General features: G+C 30.3%; 1 protein-coding gene across 1 annotated transcript in view; it reads left to right on the top strand.

The window, feature by feature from the left end:
- The window catches only part of vex (somatomedin B and thrombospondin type 1 domain containing protein vexed), a 183976-nt gene that overhangs the window by 146259 nt on the left and 16547 nt on the right, over window positions 1-21170 (top strand). The window contains exon 4 of the mRNA XM_088256450.1: window positions 14915-15035. Coding sequence (XP_088112576.1) covers window positions 14915-15035 — 121 coding nt within the window. The remainder of the gene's footprint in view (window positions 1-14914; window positions 15036-21170) is intronic.

The raw sequence follows: 21170 nt of genomic DNA, 5'->3' as shown, positions 1-21170 counted from the left end.
TCAAAAGGAATGTTATTTCTTCTGTAATATTTACCGTTGTACCCATGTTTAATAACCACAATACTCAAATTTTAAAAGGTGTATATATTCTTCAATTGACGCGTTCTTTCACATGTGAGTTCGCGTCACCATCTATGGTTGAGTTAATGAAGCTTTATTTTTATCAAATACCCTTATGAAATGTACATAAAATTCATCCTGAATTATTTTACATTCTAGGAAATGCCTGAAAACATGATTTTCAATTTTTTTATACTTACAATTTGACCACATATTTAATTATTTAAATATTTTGAGTGTGCAAAAATGGGTTTGTCCACTTAAGAGTTATATATTGACATCTTAACATAGATGAAGCAGCATATGGAAGTCTAGATATTTACAGAGCTTATGACCTATCACAGGCTAGTTTAAGTGATCACTTTATTGATACATATGATTTTTAAGTTTTACTCATCTGAACCATAGATGGTGCCGAGATCTCATTTTTTAAAGTACGTGTCAATTAAAGTATATATACAAGTTTAAATAATAAAGTTGCAGATCACGTAATCGTGGGTAGAATGTTGTATGTTACGCGTGTATAAAGTAATCACTTAAACAAGTCTATGACAGGTCGTAAGCGATGTAAATACCTATACTTCCATATTCCTCTACATCTACGTTGAGATGACAATGAAAAGAGAACAAACAAAAAAATGTAAAATAAATATATATTTATATTTTTATATATATATATATATATATATATATATATATATATATATATATATATATATATATATATATATATATATATATATATATATATATATATATATATATATATATATATATATATATATATATATATATATATATATTTATACATATATTTATATATATATATATACACATATATATTTATATATATATATATATACACATATATATTTATATATATATATATATATATATATATATATATATATATATATATATATATATATATATATATATATATATATATATATATATATATATATATATATATATATATATATATATATATATATATATTATAAAACACCCTTGACTAAATTTAATTTAATTACTGTAGATCGAATAGTTTATTTTACTTTTTTCCTTAATATCAGTTAAATATTTTTATTGTTGTTTTTTTTGCTCCTATTTCTATATCCTCTTATACCCTTAATTTATTGTTATGACAATGTACTTTGTTTGCTAGAGCTAAAATCACTCACAGTAGAGGCTTAAAAATAAAACAGATTTGTGAACAAGGATTTGGACACACTCAAAACATTATAGACTACTTCGCAGTGGCGTGCACAGAGAATTAACTAAGGTAGGCAGTAGAGGTAGGTAGTAAGGCAAGCTGGTACTACTTACTAGGGTAGGCATTAGTGGTAGGTAGGTAAGGTAAGCTGGTTCTACTAAGTAAGGTAGGGTAGGTACTAGTTGCGTCTTTACATGTCACGCAGGTAAGTTAGGATAAGCTCGGTTTCTGATCGATTTCTGCCTATATGGAACGCACGCCTTGCTTCTTAGTAAGGTAAAGTAGGCACTAATTTTCTACACATTGAATGGACTTGCCTTCCTAGAGGCAATTAAGGCCTAGACTCCTCAATCTAATTACTGTAAAATACAAATACATAAGTGGAGTGTAGCCTATACCTGTATAGGTGATCGCTAAATGCATGACCCAACCCTTTGATGTCAAAAGCACCACCGCCGATAACCCATATTTCAGGAACCGCCTGAATTTCAGGATTGCGCAGTTAAATTTCACCTCTGAAATTTGAAATCCCCCATGAATAGTTATTGTACCGGCGGAGGCTGTCACTTTGTAAAACTGAAATTGTTCGAGTGTACTTTAAATAACCAATGTTGCTGCCTCATCAACATTTTATACCATAAAACTCAATAATTGTTTTGACGCGCGTATTTGTATTTATACCTCATTAAATTCACAAGGGAATAGTACAATTTAACAGTTCACAGCTAAATTCCATGTCGTAAGCTTTGGAATGTTGTCAGATTTTCATCTTCTTTAACAAAAAGGGGAAGAAGCATATCGCTACTCCTTGCAACAACGTCGTATATCAAAAATCGTCAATTTTCAGTTGTGCATGTTTTCGGAATGCCCAAAAAATATACTATATCCCAGCAAAAGCGTCATATTTTTAACTTAATATTTACCCGCTACAGGACAGAAAGTGTTGTTTTTGCATTTTGAAGAAAAGGTATTGTTTAATTATTTTTTTTAAATATACTTTATATTTTTCAAATGGAGAAAATACTTTCAGGTTTTACCTAAAAAGATCTGTTGCACGTTAAAAAGTTCAATAAGTGGCTTGATATTTATTTTTAATACACTTAATTTTATTCTTAAACTTTAATAACGATCTCCTGAAAAATAAAGTTTTTTTTTATATTTGACGTTGTTGAAAGGAGTGAGCGATATGCGTTTAAACATCAAGTTTAAACACCTTTAAAAATTACACTCTCCTTATCATTCATCGTTCACTTTGTGTAATACCACATAAAACACTACTAAATGACAACCATCATCAGCTTTAAAGTAAAATCATAATTCCGAAAACGGTAGTCATGAAGTAGTGGTTTAGTGGTTTTACACAAAGTGAACGATGAAAGGTAAGGAAAGTTTTATATTAACATACCACAAAGTTAACAAAATATTTTTTTAAAGGTTAAAAACATTTTGAGTGTGTCCAAATACTTTTTCACAAATCTGGATTTCTTTGTGGTACGATATCTGTCCTTTGATAATATCTATTCAATTTTTTTTATTTCATTGTATTTGAAAATGATGCGGAACATGTGTTACAATGGATTTTAAGAAAAAGTGATATTTGCGAAGCAAAACTTAAATTGAAATTAAAATAAAAACGACAAATTTAGCACCTCAAAGAAATGTAAAATTTAGAACCTTTTTTCTCTCATTTTTCAAAAACAATCAGTAATCCGAACGAATAGCGAACTGGCACAGTTTTAATTTGTACCAGAAGATGAAAACAATTGTCGTTTTCGAAACTAGTCGTAAATAAAAATAAAATTCAATTAAGTGGATTATTCAAGTGTTATATTTTTAATAAAAAAAACTCGCACTGTATTTAAAAAATCATTAACGAGTAAACAAAAAAAAACATTAGTTTTAGATTTGGCGTTAAATTTGTAGAACTCCATCTAAATTTACATATTAAATTTTAAATCAAAGCCAAGTTATGGCATTTTCAAACGAATGTCGTAACAATCGTCACAATTTTTAAAAATCTTTCTTTTACAATGAAATACAACTTAGTAGAGCCAAAAAATCAGTTTAATATTTAATATATAAAAATATATTAATAATTATAATTAAATTTTAAAAAATCATTTCATAATTAGACCCTGCGACGTGTATGTACGTAGATAATAAAAACAAGGGAACACGAATGTCTTACACAACTCGCGGGGTCCTTAAAATTCCAGCAGTGACTTACTCTTTTGAAGATAAAAGAATATCCACAAAGGAATTACGGGAAGGCGGAAGATAAATCGTTCTAGGGAAATAAATTCTAAAACTCAAAACATTTTTAATATTTCTTAATTAAAACGCGTCCTACAATGCTCCTTGCTCTGTCTTCAGTATTACTGCATTGAATGGGACTCCATTACTGGGCAGATTTAAATTTAAAATTCTGGTCCTTCGAACCGGAACTGCCAACCGAAGACAACGAAAAAAGTGTTCTTTCATCGGAACAATGATGTCGAATTTTAATTACCGAGTATTTCCAGATTTGCAAAATGGATTTAGCGATTTGAAGTGTATAAAACGAAGGGTTAAAAACCAGAAAAACATTTTTGATTCTATTAAACAATTTTGAATAAATTCGAAATCTATTATTGACATTTTAATAAAGACGAAGAAAATAATGGAAGTCTTTGTATTTACAGAGCTTGGCTGGTTTAACTGATCACTTTATACAAGTGTACCCTTGATTGACAACCACACTCAAATTTTTGGAAGCCATATATACTCGTATATCATATAATTGACACGTTCTTCCATATCGCTCACTCCTTTCAACGTCATATATCAACAAACTTGATTTTTCAGGAGATCGTTTTTCAAGTTTAAAAATATAATAAAATGGTATTTAAATAAATATCAAGCCGCTTATTGAACTTCGTACTGTGCAACATATATTTTTAGGTTAAACTTGAATGTTTTTTCTCCATTTGAAAAATATTTTGTAAATTTAAAAAAATAATTAAACAATACCTTTTCTTCAAAATGTAAAAACAGCACTTTCTGCCCTGTAGTGGAAAATATTAAGTTAAAAATATACCGCTTTTGTTGGGGTATAGTACATTTTCTGGGCATGCACAACTGAAAATTTACGATTTTCGATATATGACGTTGTTGAAAGGAGTGAGCGATATGTGAGTTCTCGATACTATCTATGGTTGGGTTGAATAAGCTTTTTATTAAGCAGAGACCCAAGAATCTTACTATTATTTCTGAGATTAACACTATGGATAAAATTAAGGACGGTGGATTGAGATGGTTCAGAGATGTGGAACGAACGAGTGAGGAAAGAGCAGTAAACAAATTTCTGGTATAGTTAGAAATAGTAGCGGAGGAAGACCAGGGAAAACTTAGCACGATCAAGTGTTTTAAATACTTGAATGTGGTCAGGTCAGGACTCTGTATAATTGGCGAGTCTATATATATGTTCATGAATGAGAAGATACATGAATGTGAAAGAGGCAAGCATGGTTTCAAACGACAGAGTTGTGTGGCGTTCTATTTTCTCTGCCTACCCCTGTGAAGCGACGTAATGGTTAATTAGTCAGTTTATGATATGTACGATGAAATAATTTGAAAAAAAAAATTACATCTCAACAACGATGAAGAAGAGCATCGAAGTCTGGGAATTTACAGGGTCTACGACCGTCATAGGATGGTTTAAGTGATCGCTTTACACACGGATAAAATTCACTAATTCTACCCATAATTGACAACCACACTATTCTAATTCTTGGAACTTCTATATTTATTGATTAAACTCGAAACACAGTCCTTGAATTCAATATATTTCACGAGAGACATCCATGGTGGGATGAGGCAAGGATTTTATCGAGAAGAAACTCTTTCATTTTTAAGTGAGGTCCGAATCCTGCATTATATTAACATACTTGAGAAACGCTAGAAAATATCATTTTTTATTTATCTTTAATTTTAGCTTATAATTTGACCAGTCAATTTAAACAATGTAAAAAATAACACCTAATTGGAGATTATTCAGATTTGTAAACAAGTATTTGGACACACACAAATGTTATGAAATAAATCAATAAACCAGACCAAGAGTCATTGAAAAATTATGAAAACTCACAAGCGGTCTATTTATCTTTTCCCTGCAAGCTTTCTGGGACAGTTGGAGCGCTATGATAGTCCCGGAATATCGATTTCCGGTCCATTCCATTAATAACGGCTGCAGCGGAGTCGGAGGAAGTTGTGATGTTCGACAAGAACTTGCAAACTAAGAGTGGAATTTCACTCAGAGATATTCTCAACTATAATCATTAGCTAAAGTAAATTCAAGAAAGTGCTTCTTTCTTCAGTTTTGTATACTACTTACCGCCGACCGACAAACCGCCTTCTTGTGTTTGATCACGAACCCAATATTGAGGACCTTATTTGTAAATCCGTAAAAAAATTAAGTCAATAAGCTTAAATAAATGAAGAAAAATTTGAATAATAAAAAATGTTTACATATTGACTCAATGATTAAAGAAAACACTTGTTTTTACCACTTGAGTTTTATTAAAGACTACATGTTTCAGAAGTTAAACTTCCATCATTCAGGTCTGTATAATAACGTTATTGTTATTATACAGACCTGAATTATGGAAGTTCTTCTGAAACATATAGTCTATAATAAAACTCAAGTGGTAAAAAACGAAGTGTTTTCTTCAATCATTGTAACATGTCTTACCACAAAGTTAATGCCGAAACAATAAATAAAATACATATTGACTATTGTCAATAGTTAAACATTTAGAGGTACTGAAATCAAGTATTGACGTCTCGACATAGATGAAGAAAAACACGAATGTTTGGTATTTACAGGGCTTACGACCCGTCATACCGTGACCACTTTATACACGTGTAACATTCAATAGTGTCTGTCATGGGTAGAAACCCATGATTGACAACCACGCTACTCAATCATTTTTTTTAAACCAGTATATGTATCATAGAATTGATACGTTCTTTCATATGTGAGTTCTCAGCACAATCTATGGTTGAGTTGGGTAAACTTTTTATTTAGCAGAGACCCGAAAAGTCTCTGTTAAAACCTTACTCCCAGAGAGCGAAAATAAATATTTGTATTTTCACACATTTTTTTTAAATATTACCCTAAACCGTAAGACTGATTTCGTTGCCTTCATATAATTAACGATCAACTCAACATTGCAATGATTTAATGTAGTGCAGTGCCCTATGCACCATTGGGTGCGGATAAAAGTTAAAAGAAAAGAAAAATTAAATCGATTTTTCTTTACAAACCATTTGCAATATCACCTTAATTGTTTATTTTTAGTCGTTTCTTCTTTTCAATAAAAAATCTTACCCTTTGACTTTTCAAAAATCTCTTAAAAAATCCTCATATTTGACATTGACTAATTATTTACAACATTTTGAGTGTGTACAAATACTCGTTCACAAATCTGGATTATCTCCAATTATAGGTGTTTTTTCGTATTATTTTTTGACATCTCATCAAAGATGAAGAAGAATATGGAATTGTGGGCATTTACGGGGCTGACGACCGTCATAGGCTGGTTTAAGTGATTACTTTACACACGTGTAACATTCACCAATTCTACTTATTATTGACAACCACACTACTCAAATTCTTGGGAGTTCTATGTATATGAACCAATTTTGAAACATTGTTCTTGAATCACTAGAACTTCACTAAAGACATGAAAAGAAATGAAAAATAAAATGGTGAGATAAAAGAAGCTTTTAATTGAGCAGAAACTCTTTTATTAGTATGTGAGGTATGAATCCTGGATTATAATCACACACATGAGAAACGCCAGAAAATATCATTTTCATTTTTACCATTTTAAGCTTATAATTTGACCAGATAATTTATTTACAACATTTGTAGTGTGTCCAAATACTTGACTAATTATACTAAATTCGCTAAAGTACAACATCTTCATGGCGTACAAAAGGTTTAGCATCCTCAACTTTCCCTGTGGAGGCATGATAATGCCATAGCTGTTAAGGGAGTGTACTCGTACAAGTTTGTGTTTACACAGCGCCGCCCTATCGGCTAAGTTCGGAAGCTCCAAGTAGCCTAGTAGCTAGTGGCGGAACTTCTCTCCACGTGAGCACAGATACGATGTTATGTGCATTGTTATTTATTATTAATGGATACAACGTGGTAAGACAATGCCTGTACACAAGTGTACAAGGGTAAGATGCATTTTACATGTTAGAATATCGGTTGTAAAATTACATTTTACTCACTGTTATGTTTTTAAACGTTCGGCATATTTTCAGTAATGCATAAAGAGTACCATATACTTTGCATATCGCTCACTCTTTTCAACAACGTCATATATCAAATATCTTTAATTTTCAGTTGTACATGTTTTCGGAATGCCCAGAAAATGTACTTTGTCCCAGCAAAAGCGGCATATTTTAAACTAATATTTACCCGCTACAGGGTAAAAACTGTTGTTTTTGCATTTTGAAGAAAAGTTATTGTTTAATTATTTTTTGAAATATACTTATATTTTTCAAATGGAGAAAAAACATTCAAGTTTCACCTAAAAAGATCTGTTGCACGTTAAAAAGTTCAATAAGTGGCTTGATATTTATTTTTGATACATTGTATTGTAGAAAGTGTTGTGTTTGCATTTTGAAGAAAAGGTATTGTTTAATTAATTTTTGAAATAAACTTAATATTTTTCAAATGGAGAAAAAACATTCAGGTTTTACCTAAAAAGATCTGTTGCATAGTAAGAAATTCAATAAGTGGCTTGATACTTATTTTTAATACATTGTATTATATTTTCAAACTTTAAAAACGATCTCCTGAAAAATCAATTTTTTATTTATGACGTTGTTGAAAGGAGTGAGCGACATGTGGACTTAAAGTTGATATTTTCCAAATCTGTCGTGAACACACGTACAGTGAATCTACAGTTATATTATCTCTAGTTGTTATGTTGTTTAACTAAATATAAATCAGAGGTAAAATAAATATGAATTAAAATAAAATAAATATATATAAATATATGTAGTATAAGTTAATATAAATAAAGCAAAATAAATATGAACATTAATAAAATAAATATGAATATAAATAAATCAGAGGTAAAATAAATATGAAAGAGTAAATAAATGCAATTTAAAATACGTCTCCTCATTTTTGTTATTTTTTCTTCTATTTTTGCATTGAGTTCAGCAGCTGCGCTGACCACTGGGATATTACGGTTAAGTCCTTGATTTACGAGTATCTTCGCTTTAACGTATTAAGCAGGTAAAAATAATTTAAAATACGCTAATCCCCTCGAGGATCCCGGGTAAAATACGGGATATTTGCTCAAAGCAAGGGGGATTACCGGGTTAAAAAATCCCGGAAGTCCTGTTTGCATTAGCTATGTCCTTATTAATTCCGTGTTTGTGCCGGAACAAACAATTTACAAGAAACACTTTCTTGCGATGATAAAAAATTCAACTTTAATAATATCACAACGATGAAAAAGGAACGATCTCGGTTGAAAAAACAGTTGATATACATTTGCACACACACACACATACATGTGTATATATATACAAATATACATATATGTACTATATATATATATATATATATATATATATATATATATATATATATATATATATATATATATATATATATATATATATATATATATATATATTTATATATATATATATATATATATATATATATATATATATATATATATATATATATATATATATATATATATATATATATATATATATATATATATATATATATATATATATATATATATATATATATATATATATATATATATATATATATATAAATATATATATATATATATATATATATATATATATATATATATATATATAAATATATATAAATATATATATATATATATATATATATATATATATATATATATATATATATATATATATATATATATATTTATATATATTTATATATATATATATATATATATATATATATATATATATATATCCTGTTTGCATTAGCTATGTCCTTATTAATTCCGTGTTTGTGCCGGAACAAACAATTTACAAGAAACACTTTCTTGCGATGATAAAAAATTCAACTTTAATAATATCACAACGATGAAAAAGGAACGATCTCGGTTGAAAAAACAGTTGATATACATTTGCACACACACACACATACATGTGTATATATATACAAATATACATATATGTACTATATATATATATATATATATATATATATATATATATATATATATATATATATATATATATATATATATATATATATATATATATATATATATATATATATATATATATATATATATATATATATATATATATATATATATATATATATATATATATATACATATATATATATATATATATATATATATATATATATATATATATATATATATTTATATATATATATATATATATATATATATATATATATATATATATATATATATATATATATAAATATATATATATATATATATATATATATATATATTATATATATATATATATATATATATATATAAATATATATAAATATATATATATATATATATATATATATATATATATATATATATATATATATATATATATATATATATATATATATATATATTTATATATATTTATATATATATATATATATATATATATATATATATATATATATATATATATATTATATATATATATATATATATATATATATATATATATATATATATATATATATAGACTGAGCCACGCGTTACTGTGGCTCAGTCAGGTAAAATGGAAATGAAAGGAAGAATTAAAAATCACACATTTCTAATGCAATAGTTTCACAATGATTGTGAACCGATAAAAATATTAAAAATTGATGAAACAAAAATGTCAATGACAGCAGCTGTCAAGAAGCACGCCGTCCACTTATGATTTGCTTATGATGCTCTTCCGTTCAACAGATGGCGCTGCCTTTGCGGTAAAAAAGAGCTATTAAAAAAAAACATCATTGTATCTGTCCCAAGACAAAAACCCCTATAACATTTAAGCGCGTATTCGAATGACATTGAGATTTTAAACAAACTAAAACTAACTTTTTATGTACATAGATATAACTTTAACTAGCGCTCCTTCGGCGCGGAAAAGCACAATAAAAAGAAGAAGAAGTATGCTTGATATTTCGCAGTAAGGATATCTGAGCCATTGGCTGTAGACGTTAAAATGATTTGTCCCCAGTTCTTTTTCATAATTCCCCCTGAGGACTAATTAATCCTGTGTCCTTTGTCGTTATTGTTTCCTTTATTAATTCCTGTTAATCAAAACACGAGCTGAACAAAGGACCCTCCCGAAACTTGGGGAATTAATGTAACATTTTTTCAAACTTTGTTTTCACTCAAATGATTCATTAACGCTGCTAACTTCACTTCTCTAAGTATTGAAAAGTTATTTCTTGTTTAAGTAAATTTATTCGAGCGTCGCGTTGATAAATCAACGATTCGATAAAATTATTTAAATTCTCATTGTATCGAAATCGCTTCGAAGAATCCAAGAATATTCTAGATACTTTTTATTAATCGATTGTTATTACAATTATTCAACTAAATTTGGAATAAAGTGTATAGATAGTTTACCATTTGGATGTTGAAACATGTTGACAAATATGTCTTTCTCTACAGCTTAAAACTGTTTAAGTCGAAAGTTAAAAATTGAAAAAAGTTAACAGCTTTCGACTGACAACTACGTATTACTCTGAGGTAGTATTTTACCCTTGAGGTAGTATTTTACGAAAATGGCGTTATATATAACTTTAAGATTTTACAATACCAAAATGCAATTTCAAGCAATTCCAACAGAATTTTGAAAATTTGGGAACCAAGTAATTCAATAACCTTCCTACAGATATAAAATACAATTTAAAACGTTAAAATGCCCAAAGATTAATAAAATGAATTTTATATACGTTAATATAAGAAAAGGAAAAAAAAACACAGAAAATAATTGTACTAAAAATTAATTAATAATAATAAAAACCCTCGATCGTTTACACATGAAGGAAAGGCGATCAGCCATCCGCTTCAGGTACCACTCCAGGGTAATATTGAATAAATATTACAGTGAAAAAATCACTTATATTTATTTGACCCCCCCTGGGAATCGAACCCGGGACCTCCAGAACGGTAGCCGAGCGTGCTGACCATTACACTACGGAGGCGACTAAAAATTAATTATATTACCAACAAACATAATTTTAAAATAATAACTGTAAGTCCCTCTAAGCATAAGATCTTGGACTCTTTTTTGAGAGACTTTATTGAGAGAACTGCGTTTTAAATTTTAATATTGTAAAAGTAGAAATATCTAGAAAATGAATTGAAATTATTTAAAAAAAAAACTATTGTAACCATATTAGATAATAAAAAATAAATATAACGGACTTTCGGCTTTAATGGACACCCCTCCCCTCAATTAGTCCATCATACCGAGGTTTTTCTGCACGCCAAAAATTAAAATCAAATAGACCAGTGCTCCACAAGCGGAGTGCCGTGGCACACTGGTGTACCGAGAGCCGGATACAGGTGTGCCGCGATCAAATTAAATGGATACAACATTTACAATTTTTCATGATGTATTTAATACACGATGACAAATTATTTTTCATAATATGACAATATTGTCTCTTTTTCAAAATGTAGTATGTAATAATTCTCTCTCTCTAAACCCTTATCCGGACCCCAATAGTGCATAGGGCACTGCATCATAGGCCAGGGTAGTATTGAATAAATATTAGACTGAAGAAATCATTTATATTTTATTGCCCCCCCCCCCTGGAAATCGAACTCGGGACCTTCAGAACGGTAGCTGAGCGTGCTGACCATTACACTACGGAGGCGGATAATAATTACTACAATAATATAATTTTTCATTGGTCTATATTCGTTTGCCGCGGAATACTAGGAAAAATATTAATGTGTCGTAGGCAAGAAATGTTTTTATTTTTGCGAGAAAAGGTTGCAGAGCGCTGAAATAGACGACAATCTTAGGATGTTATAATGTTATATATTAATTCTAAAGTAAGCTAATTCTAGCAACAGAGTCGCAGATAATGGATACTACTTCCTTCTTCATCCCGAGCAAATGAATATTAATAGAATTAATTAAATCATCTCGCAGAACGTTGCAAAATAAATGTATGCCGTTTTGACTAGGAACAGAGCACATGAAACGCCTTGGGCGTAATGTGATTCATACATTATCCGATCCGAGGGTGCCGCAGGGGAGGCGTCTCGTTCCTCTTCCATTTCATTCTGGTTTGCGTTTATGGTAGCGAATTGATATTTTAGGCGTACTATATCTTGTTTTCAATAATTATCAGTACACAATCGTAACGATTCTCGGTTTTAATTATCTTGTTTTACTAACTATCGAGACTTCACAAGGGATATCAATCCGACCAAGACCGACTTAGGTACTCATCTAGTAAAATATTATTATCTACGTTGCGCGATAGTGAATAAAATTACATTTTGGCAACTTAACATAGATGGACAAGCATATGGAAGGCTGATTTAAGTAATCGCTAATTTATTGATTGATTTATGATTATGTTATCCGTGATACTACCCTTAATTTTTTGGAACCTGTATAAAAAATATTCTATAAATCACTCGTCCTTCTTGTGCGTGTTCTCAGCAGCTTCTATGGTTGATTTGTTTTTTTTTTTTATTAGCAGAGACCTCTATTGTATATGTATGCAAGATCCCTCTTGGATTATTTCACAGCTTAAAATAATAAAAAAATGCACAACATTTTTGGTGTGTTCAAATTCTTGTTCACAAATCTGGGTTTTTCCACTTAGGAGTTATTTATTTAATTTTTTTGACACTACAACATCGACGATGATGAATTTGGAAGTCAGAGTATTATTTATTGGGGTTATGACTTGTCATATGCTAGTTTAAGCGATCAAGTGCTGAATAAAAACTTTCTTAAATCAGCGATATCAAATATAAAACGACGTGAGAATAATATGATATATGTAATAAAATGAGTAGTGTTTTTGTCAATCAAAAGTTGAATGGTGAATATTACACGTGTGTAAAATGGCCACTTAACCAGCCTATGACAGGCTTTTCTTCTTGATCTAGGTTGAGAAGTCAAAATGTAACAAAAATAAATGTATAAATGTATTAAAATAATAGTTTTGCTATTTTTACTTAAGCCAATTTTAAAATAATAGACGAATATGTTGGAAAAGCTGGTATAGTATACCCATTTATTTGGAATAATGCATTTCCAACCACAGTATTGGTTTAATATTTACTAAGACAACATACTGCCGGCAGCGGATGGAGGATGCTACTCGCTATTCGCTATTCGCTACTCGCTGCTCGCTACTCGCTACTGCTACTCGCGAGTGAATATAGGTCCCTGAACCAATATTGATTCACCGGCCCTGATTTCTCATCAGTAGATTCTAGAAAGAAAAGTAATTGATTTTATGTTTACTCTGTGAAATGGAGGGAAAAGCATGGATTTAAAAACGGGAGCAGGGCTCTAATTTGCTCGGAGTGGATTTACAGCCCGCATTTAATGGCCCTGTAATAATGTACAATTTTTTTAGTATAATTTATTTCCATATAAAAAAAATAAAAAAAAATTATTCATGTTTTACCTGGTAAAAACCTCTATTTCTTCAAATCTATTGCGACACGTATTTTGATGCATTCCGCATACGGTGTTCGAAAATGATCCGGAATGCATCGAAACGCGTGTCACAATAGATTTAAAGAAAACGTGGTATTTACCAAGTAAAATGAAAATTAAAAATGGATAATTCTTCAAAAATGGATCAATGATTATATTAATGAAATTATTTACTGAAATATTTTTTTTAACTTCTTGTACAAAACAAACTTATGTACATTAGTGGGATTTTCGCTAAGAAGCAATATCTTCCAACCAGCCGAAAAAAGTCTAACGACAAAGGTACGATTGTTCGTAAAAAAGCTGTCTAAAATTAGTGGATGCATGGTGTAAAGAAAAAAAGAAATATATATCAACTGCAGTATGAATCATAATAAAATTACTATTCCGCACATTTATGCAACTGTAAGATTGATAAAAAATACGGCAAAGAAAATGGAGTGAGATCATCCGTAACATATAGCGAAAAAACTTCATCGTATGAAAATACAGAGCCTTGAGAACGTAATCGTAATAAAACATCCAGGGCCACAGCGTCATCAAACCAAAACACCCAGCACCAAAACGTCATTTATTGTTATTATTTTTTAAGGAAATAACACGCAAAGCGTTCATTTTAGATTCTCTTCTGCAGGTAGGATTGTAAGGATAGGGAAGGTAAATGTGAAAAATACACCAAAAACACCCAGACTAATTGAAAATCATAAAACCAGAACATCCAACGTCAAAATTTGATGAATAGTTGACAAACGATCTTATCCACTATTTACGAGAAATACGTTCTAAAAATTCTGAACATATTTTAAAACCAGATATTATTATCGTTATCCAAACATATGAGATAAATATTTCGATTGCTTATTTAGTATTACTTTCTTTCAGAAACGGCAATGCTCCTGCCAGCATCCTTATCACAAAGCAGAAGGATCAACGAGACAGAAGACATAAGGAAAAATCTTCGTATGAGGAATCCCGAAGACCCTGAATTGACCCCAAACAAGGAGTAAGTCTTTACTAATTTTTCCAAACATTTCTATAATATAATATATTTAATCGTGGTAGAGATTTGGTGTACAATCCTATCCTTTCCTGTTACTAAATGCACCCTGTTTTTACATTTAAGGGATGAATTTAAGATATAGAACAAATAAACGATAAAAAATTAATACATTATATAAGGCGAACTAGTAAGAAATTAAAGCACAAAAATCAAGGAAAAATTGGGCAATTTAGTACTTCTAATATTTAGGCGTTGACAGATCAGGACTCGAATAATCTGTGGGTATGGTAATGTAGAAGAGGCTGATAAAATTTCCAAAGATAGAGTGGTGTGGAGTTCCAAACATGCTAAAAATATGTGCATTGCAGGGTTAAAACTAGGTTCAAATTATAACAACCAACATTCATAATTGAACCCTTTTAAAGATGATGAAAACTCAAATATTTAACACCTTATTTATATGATAAATAGGTACCTAATTACGATGATGAAATTATTAATATTTATCAACTAATTTAGAGATGATACCCTTTGTTGAGCCCTACACTTGCTACAGAGCTAGGATCCCATATGCCTTAACTATGGAGTATATTGTCAGATATACACAAACAATTTTAACATTGCATCTTCATCTTCTTCTTCTTCTTCTTCTTCTTCTTCTTCGACTGCTTGGTGTAGGTCTTGTGACCTGTTTTTAAGTTGATTACGTTGATTATGATCGACGTTCTAAGGGCACAATTCTTAAATTTAAGCTTTGTTTCAAGATTTTTTTATTTAATTTTTACTTGGCAAATACCAATATTTCTTCAAATCCACTGTGACTCGTATTTCGATGTATTTAACATCATTATCGAACACTGTATATGAAACTTATTGTAAATTTTAGTGTTTGTACCCTTGGAACGTTGAAGGGTGAGGAAACACGTGTCAAAATAGATTTTAATATGGTATTTATCAAGTAAACTTTTAACGAAAAATGGTTGGATATAACAAATCACATAAGGTGTTTGATGATTATATGGAATGCATCGAAACACGTGTCACAATCTATTAATAGAAAAAGTGGTGTTTACCAAGTAAAAATCTATCTTAATAAAAAAGTATGTTAACAACATTGAGTCTGTCTAAAAAATTGGATCATATATATAGAACGTCCAAGAATTTGAGTAGTGTGGTTGTCAATCATGGGTAGAATTGGTAAATGTTACACATGTGTAAAGGGATCACATAAACCAGCTTATGACGGTCGTAAGCCCCGTAAATGCCCAGACTTCCATATTCTTCTTCATCTATGTTGAGATGTCAAAAATAATATACAAAATGTTTTTTTTTATTTACTTCATGCACAGAAAATAAATAAGCACATTGGAAGGCTTATTGCTAAAAATCAATATCTTCCAACCAACCAAAAATAGACTAGTGATATTGATCAAAACGTTTGATACCATATATAACTGTTTGCAATCAGAGGGTAGATAGTACTTGAACATAAATTATAAATAAACATATAAAAAACATAAATCACAAAAGATAATAATAAGGAGGGCAAAGAAAAAAGAAAGTTTAAGGAAGGAGGTAGAGGGAAAAACTAAGGGAGGATGTTTGATGGACAGTTAAGATTCTAATGATAAATAGTAATGTCACTCAAAAGTTATTAGACAAGGTGAATTTGTTTGCGTGGAGAGGTAATTCATTCCATAGTCTGGCCGCTTGGACAGAGAAGGAATTACTAAAGAATGATGTGTTATGGCGAGGAATGGAAAATGCTCTTTCTTGGGAAGAATGAACACTTTCCATTCACAAAATATGCCTTTCGAGAATCACTTAAATCTCGATTAATTTTCCTCTAATTAAAACTTCAATCACGTCGAACTTGTCTATTGTTAAAGTAATTATTTTCTGAATTGATTTAAAGTTCCTTCCGTCGTGAATTTACATCAATCACTTAACCTCACTTAACTCCCATTTCATTTTAGTTTCAAGTCCTAATTCACGTCGCCGATTTCGGATCGTATAAAACAATATTAATTCCTATGTGTAAGGTGATTATACCACTTCGGCGATTTTAACTCTTACTAAGTAAACACGTAATTTGATTTACTTAAAAGGATTTATGTACTGGAATATTTGGGAAATACTTTAGAGATGAGAGTATTTTATATATGTATTATATCAACCCTCCCTTCCCAGTGTTGTGTACCTTGTACACGTTGCTTCTAATAACCATAGTATCTCTTTAAATAAAATAAATACAAGGCTAAGATTTCAGGTTTTACTCCATAACATATTTACGCGTTGATTTAAAAAATAATATTAATAATAATCAGAATTTATCGGGTACATCGGAGGTATTTTGTGAATATCGGAAACAAATTCGCGTATAAACAGCGCGTGAAGAGTGTGCGGGAAGCGCGACAATATTCGCATTTCACTGTGCAAGTGCGAGGAGCTCATAGCTCAATGTTCTCAGTCTTCCTCAGGCTAGCAGCAGTTGGCAGTAGCTCTTGGGCTTGCAACTAGAGCCAGATGGTTTTTCAATGTTTTCACCAAATAAATCTAAATTATTATAATTTTTAACTTCATTTATAATTAATTTAGGGGATTAGCTATGAATGACCATACTTTTCCGATTTAAAATCGTCAATTTTTTATCGTGTAGCGACTACCCAGCACCAGAACGCGCGTTTTTATTTTAGCACCGTTAGGGAAAGGTTAACCAACAACTGTATTGATGAGTTCGTTTATTAATAAACTCAATCTCGATACATCATTGTACACTTACCGGAATTAAACATTTATTTGATTATAAGGTCTATTCTGCAAGCTTTTAAAACAAAGCGCATAAAGGTAAAAATAAACCTTATTTATATATATTGTATATATATATATATATATATATATATATATATATATATATATATATATTTAAATATATATATATATATATATATATATATATATATATATATATTTTTTTTTTTTTTTTTTTTAATTTTGGCATCTCAACAGAGACTAAGAAGAACGTGGAAATCTAGGTCAGGGCTTACGACCCGTCATAGGTTGGTTTAAGTGATAGATTTATACACGTGTCCACCATGCTACCCATGATTGACAACCAGTGTGGTTGTTATTATTTTAAACCAATTATTTTAGAACTAATGTAAGTGCTTTATTTTTGTCCTGATTTGACATCTCTAATGGTGTTAAACAGGCATGTGTAATGTCACCGTGGTTGTTTAATCTGTACATGGATGTGGAACAGGCGAGGATTTTATCGCAAAAACAGATAGTGTGGCGTTCTATTCTCTCTGCCTTTATTTAGTGATATGGTATAATTCTGATAAGCCATGTAAATACTTAATGGGGGTCAGATTAATAATGAGCGGATAAGTATGAGGAGATGCTTAAATATGGAAGAGGCAAAGATTGTTTGTAGGAATAGATTGGTGTGGCGTTGTATTATTTCTGCCTACATCTGCGGCGAAGTGCGTGATGGTTAGTTAGTATGTTTAAAAAAATTAATTGAAGTCGTATAACCCTTGACTTGTATAACACTTGAGCCGTATAACACTTGTCTTTGTTAATTTAAGGGACGGTATAAAATATGAAGATTTATCTTCGGTTAAACAAATAAACTTGCCACATTTTCGATTCGACGATTCCATTTATCGAGCAGATAAAAGTGACCGTGATAGAGATATTTAGACTGGCCTGTGTTCTTTTTTCCTTGGACATAATAAATGTAGGGATCCCATACTGAACTCATACGCCAAAAAACGAATCCTTAATTTTTTTTTAATTTTAGAAAATCCATCAATGTTAACAAAAAGTCAATTATTTTGAATGACTCAAATTCAAAACTTTCCATTTGAGTATAATGTATAACTATTTGTTTACACCTTCAAAAATTTTAAATTAAGAAAAAACGAATAAGCTGTTTTTTTTTATGTAAAACATATCATAATCAACAAAAAAGGAGAAAAAAGTCCCTCTCCAAGCACAAGAGCTCAGTTTCTTTTTTGAAGAGTCTCAGTGCAACTAAAATTTTAAGATTGTATTAAGTACAAATGTATAGAAGTTGTATTAAATTGTATAAAAAATGTAACTTAAAAAAAAGTTAAAAATTAATGAAATGAAAGACAATTAATTGACAACATTTTGAGTGTGTCCAAATACCTGTGCACTAAATCTGGGTTTCAACTGATTTGAGAACAAGTATTTAGAAAAACTCAAAATGATATGAATAAAATAACTGGTAAAAGCTGCATAAAACTGAAAAATCATATTTTCAGGCGTTTTCCAGTATGTTAAATAATCTGGTTAGGATCTTCCATACATCTGAATGAAAGGATTTCTGCTAAATAAACGTAGGAGTTCCAAAAATTTTAAGTAGTTTGGTTGTCATTCATGGGTAGAATGGTGAATGTTGCGAGTTTGTAAAGTGATCACTACCCAAACCCTGTAGGTCTGGCCCTGTAAATACACAGACTTCCGTGTTCTTTCTTGAATGTTTTTCGCAAATACTTTGTGGCACATTGTGGTACATGTTAAACCCTGATTATGACAAGGTTCTTGTCGAAGCCGGTTGGAGAAAAAATGTACCAATTAGAAAGTGGTTAATTTATTTTATAAAGTTCCATATTCTTCTTCATCTATGTTGAGATGAAGAATGAGAATATGTTGTTATGTCCCGATCACACGTCCTTGGTACTAATCCACCTATTCAGCGCGTAGTACATTAGTAAGACGCCGAGAATAATAGGCCACCTTCTTTATCTTGTTCATAAATCTTGTCTCGCCCTGCATTCTTCTCTAATCTCCTCATTTCTCACACGATCAAGTAACGGATTTCCGCCCAATTTCCGTAATGAAGTCACTTCCGTTACGCCGAGCATACTCTCGCTCTCCCATAGCCATTTGCAAGAACGCATTAAAAGTACACTAAACGTGCTAAATTCTTTCTCAGCTGAATCTGCTCTTGGCTGATTCATTCGCATACTTATCGCGAGTGCCTTTGCTTAATTTTCTAATATGAAAAATAAGGTAACAAAATAAAAAATAAGTGTCAATTTTATGTTGATTTTTTTAAAATCTTTAAATGATATATACGCCTTATTTCGTCGTTCCTCGCAAATACTTATTATTATTCTTTTTATTATTTAAACTTCATGTAAACAAAAGAAAAAAGTGCATTGGCGGGCTTATTGCTTAAAAGCTATATCTTCAAACTAACCAAAAACAGACTAGTGATATTGGTCAAAAGGTTTGATATCATATATAGCTGTTTGCAATCAGAGGGTAGACAGTGCTTGGACATTGAAATAAATTTTTTTTTTTTTTTTTTTTTTTATTTATTTCTTAAGTTAGCTTATATTAAAACTAATATAAACTATTATATACATTTACATCATCTTTATATATTTACATTTCCTTACAGTAACTTAGACATTTATTTTTAAATTCTTTCAGTCACTTTTCATTCTTCAATTAACTTTTTATAAATTATAAGTTGATGATAATGAGGATGGCAAGGGAAAAGGGAGTTTAGGGAAGGAGGTAGAGGGAAAAACTAGGGGAGGAGGTTTGATGAACAGTAATGCCTCGGATGTTTCTTAAAAGTTATTAGAGAAGGTGCATTTGTTTACGCGGAGAGGTAATTCATTCCATAGTCTGGCCGCTTGGACAGAGAAGGAATTACTGAAGGATGATGTGTTATGGAGAGGAATGAAATGTGTTCTTTCTTGGGAAGAACGAAGTGAGAGACCACTTATCGTAGACATTTATTCTCGAAACTGTGTATACAGCTATTTAAGGCCTTTGCAAAGTGCAGTTTTTCAAAGCTGTGTACGATAATATAATTGATACGGGCATTTTATAGGCACCACTTAAGCCATCCAACGACATTTCGTAAGCCTTGTAAATCCCCTGACTTCGATATTCTCTCATATGAAGGGATACTTCGCCTATATTGACTATATAGGGATACTCGACTTCTTCAAAAGAAGTCGTTACATAAGTCGGTTCTTGGATTTGATCGTTTACAAGCTAATCACGCCAATCAATGAACAAATTTAGTTATGAATTTCATATTTCTAGCTCCTAAAAATATTTTATACTGTATCAGACACTGAATTATTT

This window comes from Brachycentrus maculatus, unplaced genomic scaffold (genome assembly GCF_059751285.1).
Source record: "Brachycentrus maculatus isolate JH-2025_06_01 unplaced genomic scaffold, ASM5975128v1 h1tg000061l, whole genome shotgun sequence".
NCBI lineage: Eukaryota > Metazoa > Arthropoda > Insecta > Trichoptera > Brachycentridae > Brachycentrus > Brachycentrus maculatus.
This window is presented reverse-complemented; position numbering and strand designations above follow the sequence as displayed.